Source organism: Sinocyclocheilus rhinocerous, unplaced genomic scaffold, assembly GCF_001515625.1.
Source record: "Sinocyclocheilus rhinocerous isolate Xijiao unplaced genomic scaffold, SAMN03320098_v1.1 scaffold991, whole genome shotgun sequence".
Classification (NCBI taxonomy): domain Eukaryota; kingdom Metazoa; phylum Chordata; class Actinopteri; order Cypriniformes; family Cyprinidae; genus Sinocyclocheilus; species Sinocyclocheilus rhinocerous.
The window spans coordinates 657,908-662,045 of record NW_015654505.1 but is presented as its reverse complement, the minus strand read 5'-3'; the positions used below and the strand labels follow the sequence as shown (position 1 = coordinate 662,045).

General features: G+C 35.7%; 2 protein-coding genes across 2 annotated transcripts in view; both read left to right on the top strand.

Annotated features, from left to right (window-relative positions):
* The window catches only part of LOC107717347 (PR domain zinc finger protein 12-like), a 7,741-nt gene extending 5,718 nt beyond the window's left edge, over positions 1-2,023 (top strand). Inside the window, exon 4 of the mRNA XM_016524056.1 lies at positions 1,546-2,023. Within this exon, the coding sequence (XP_016379542.1) occupies positions 1,546-1,934 (389 nt within the window). The 3' untranslated portion in view covers positions 1,935-2,023. The remainder of the gene's footprint in view (positions 1-1,545) is intronic.
* Positions 2,024-2,583: 560 nt separating this feature from the next.
* On the top strand, positions 2,584-3,240 carry LOC107717331 (single-pass membrane and coiled-coil domain-containing protein 3-like). The gene has a single exon (XM_016524033.1). It carries the CDS (start codon positions 2,584-2,586, stop codon positions 3,238-3,240), a length of 657 nt encoding a protein of 218 aa, XP_016379519.1.
* The last annotated feature ends 898 nt before the right edge of the window (positions 3,241-4,138 follow it).

The following is a 4,138-nucleotide window of genomic DNA, read 5'->3' as shown; positions in this document are numbered from 1 at the left end:
GTCGTGGTATTGAGGGTGGAAGAGAGCGCTGTACATTCCCCCCCCCCACCTACAATCCCTGCCGGTACGAGACTCGAACCCGCAACCTTTGGGTTCTCTAACCATTAGGCCACGACTTCCCCAGGAAGTATTTTGGCTGCTTTCATGCCATGCTTCATAATTTATGTCCCATATAAAGCACAAACTACATGTACTTTTCAAGATTTTATTCATTTTAATTACTTTTCAAGATTTTATTAATTGTTATGACTTTTTGAGATTTTAGTCAATTTCATGGCTTTTTATGGTTTTATTTTTTCATGAATTTTTGAGATTTTATTAATTTTTGAGATTTTATTATTTTTCATGACTTTTCCAGATTGTATTTATTTTCATGGCTTTTTATGGGGTTTTTTTCCCCATGAATGTTTTAGATTTTATTCAGTTTCATGAGTTTAAGATTTTATGAGTTTTTGAGATTGTATTATTTTCCATGACTTTTCAAGATTTTATTCATTTTCATGGCTTTTTATGGGGTTTTTTTCCCCATGAATTTTTTAGATTTTATTCAGTTTCATGAGTTTAAGATTTTATGAGTTTTTGAGATTGTATTATTTTCCATGACTTTTCAAGATTTTATTCATTTTCATGGCTTTTTATGGTTTTATTTTTTTTGCATACATTTTTGAGATTTTATTAATTTGAGATTTTATTTTCCATGACTTTTGGAATTTTTATTTATTTTAATGAGTTTTTGAGATTTTATTAATTTCTGTGCCTTTTTAAGATTTTATTGATTTTAATGAGTTTTTGAGATCTTATTAATTTTTTAGATTTTATTATTTTCCATGACTTTTCAAGATTTTATTCATTTTAATGAGTTTTTATTAAGTGCCATGAATTTTTAAGATTTTATTATTTTCCATGACTTCTCTAGATTTTATTAATTTCATGAGTTTTGAGATTTTATTAATTTCCGTAACTTTTTAAGACTTTATTAATTTTTGAGATTTTATTAATTTCCGTGTCTTTTCAAGATTTTATAAATTTTTGAGATTTTATTAATTTCCGTGTCTTTTCAAGATTTTATTAATTTTTGAGATTTTATTAATTTCTGTGTCTTTTCAAGATTTTATTAATTTTTGAGATTTTATTAATTTCCATGACTTTTCAAGATTTTATTGATTTTAATGAGTTTTTAAGATTTTATTAATTTCCAAGACTTTTCAAGATTTTATTGATTTTAATGAGTTTTTAAGATTTTATTAATTTCCAAGACTTTTCAAGATTTTATTGATTTTAATGAGTTTTTAAGATTTTATTAATTTCCAAGACTTTTCAAGATTTTATTGATTTTAATGAGTTTTTAAGATTTTATTATTTTCCATGACTTTTTTTTCTTATAATTTTTCGCAAATAAATGTAAAATAAAACATATAATATTTTAACAATATTTACTCTGCTCTTTGAGACAAACCATTTTCTGGCAGTTAAGTGCCTCCATTTATTTATTTTTATTTTACTACTAAACTGCATTAAAGTTAACATTTTCTCTGTCCTCCACAGCAGACGACTCTCACGTATGCGATGCTGCATCTTCCTCGCTGTCCTCCTCTTCCTCCTCGTGTCGCATGCGCTGCGTCATCTGCCACCGCGGCTTCAACTCCCGCAGCAACCTGCGCTCGCACATGCGCATCCACACACTGGACAAGCCCTTCGTGTGCCGCTTCTGCAGCCGCCGCTTCAGCCAGTCCTCCACGCTGCGCAACCACGTGCGTCTGCACACCGGCGAGCGCCCTTACAAGTGCACCGTCTGCCAGAGCGCCTACTCGCAGCTGGCCGGCCTGCGTGCGCATCAGAAGAGTGCGCGACACAGACCCGCAGGATCGAACCCGGAGCCTCCGCACGCTCCCCATCCCGCACTGCTGCGCCACGTCCCCACCATGGTGCTCTGAGAGCGCAGACGCAGACGGATCGAGTCCAGGAGCACGCACTTTAATCAGCACAAACCTGCGGCAATAAGAGCCACGGCTGGAACCACAGACTGGAGGATGATGATGATGATGATGAATGAATGATCACTGGATGCAGTGCATTTATTTTACAAAAAAGAGGTACAAAATCAAAATCAATCAATTAGGTGAGATTGTAAAAAGAAGAAGGGGGAAAAAAAATCAAAGCTAAATCAAATAAAAGAATAAAACAAAACAAAACCCCACTCTAACTAAATCCCTGTTCCCAGTAAACTGCCTACAAAACAAAAACAAACAAATAAATAAATAATTATTTCTTCAGCGCTCTATGCACCCTACATAATATATTCTAACTAATCAAACCAATGAGTGGTGCTAAGCGCTACAATGGTGTGATGGTATAAGGGTTCAGACATTCTTCACACTGAATGTGTTCCCATAGCGACCGCTTCACAGTGAAGTGAACCTATTAAAGAGACACACGCACACATAAACAAACACAAAAAACTTGCACACACACAATACATTGTACTTTAACTTGCGCAAGTCTGTCATTTGAATCTGTTTGTGTAATTCCAGTTTTCTCATGTAATTGTTTCTGTCTTGTTTCAAGACCCTAACATAAAGGAAAATGTCTTTGGGTGATGTGCTCTACCCTGGAAATCCTGAAAGAAGGGAGAACGTTATCCGCAGAAGTCAAGAGCTTATTGATCTGATGAAAAGCAACTTCGAAGCCACCAACAGTCTCATTGAGATTGTTAATGAGCACTTGCATTCATCCTTCAGCCCGATCACCCTGAACAAGAACGCCACTGTCAAGGAGAACTGTGATGTGATGATTGAACGTGTGAATCAGATCCAAGCAAAAGTTGAGGAGGTTGACGAGAAGCTGAAGAAGGAGCTGGAACCTACTGTGTATGAGAAACTACAACATATGTCTCTCAAAGACTTCAACAAACTTTCAGCTGTTGTTAAAGTTGCTATTAAATCAGTTTGCCAGATTGCAGCCGCAGTTATAGTGAAGTATCTAATGAAAAATATCATAATTCTGACAAACATAACATCCACATGTGCTAAAGTTGCAGTAGGGACATTTGCCTCCATTGTGTTAGGGGTGTTAATTGATGTGATTGTTTCAGCCATTGTAGGGCATGTTGAGCGTGCCAACCTCGAGTCAGCCCTGGCAGAGTACGAGGAGGCTTTGAAAACATTCAGGCCAGCATCTAAAGAATACGAGATGGCCATATACGAAGTCATGTTCATGCTTAAACACATGAAGAAGAAGTGAATACGCTTATACATTCATATCTGACCTTAAACTGTAGCAAGTCATAGGTTGCTGTTTTATTTATATTAATCTTTCCAGTTACAGAATACTCATTTCTTTCAGTCTGTAATTGAAAATTGCATGCAAATAACTTTGATTTATATGTTACACTTAAAAGCATGCAGAAATACATGGAATGGAGATGGATGGCATTGTTTGACTTGTGAAATGAAGGGAAAATGCTCAGAATCAGTTGGAAATAAATCACAACCGCATGATTTCTCTTCTTCAGTTATGGAAATGTAGAAATTAAAGCTGAAGCTCCAATCTCCTCCTGAAAGTCCCGTAAAAAGTGCGCTGGTGCCTCAATCATGATGTCACACTCCTGTTTTTATAGCATCAAATACCTAACTAAAACACATCCTTGACTATTCTGATTTGATTTCAGAGGAATTTTTGATCTTTTTTTAGACGTCTACAAAGGCATAGACACAGTGGAGCATGCTTTCATTTTTCGTTGTCTACAAAAATGTGGTTTTGGTGATTTTTTTTAAATAATGCCATCCTGGACACTTTATGCTAACAGTAACCGCTCACTGAAATGTAGTTTAGTTTAGTTTAGTTTTGGTAAGTCAGCCAGATCCAACCTTCAGATGGGTCTCAGGCAAGGATGCCCTGTCTCACCCTATCTTTTACTTCTTGTCGCCCAGATTTTCTCACATTATATTAATAAAAGTACCTTGAAAGGGATTCTCATTGCGTAAAGTGTTATAAAGATCAGCTAATAGCAGATCACACTGCTCTTTTCTTAAAAGATGCCCCTTGGGTCCCTCTCGCAATCAGCAATGAGGAAAAAGTCTCTAAAGCTTTGTCTTTTTTTTAAATTGTCTAAATGTGAGCTACTTTCAATTAAAGAATG

Coding starts and splice junctions, on each gene's coding strand:
- LOC107717331 (XM_016524033.1), top strand. CDS start 2,584: ATGTCTTTGGGTGATGTGCTCTACCCTGGAAATCCTGAAAGAAGGGAG.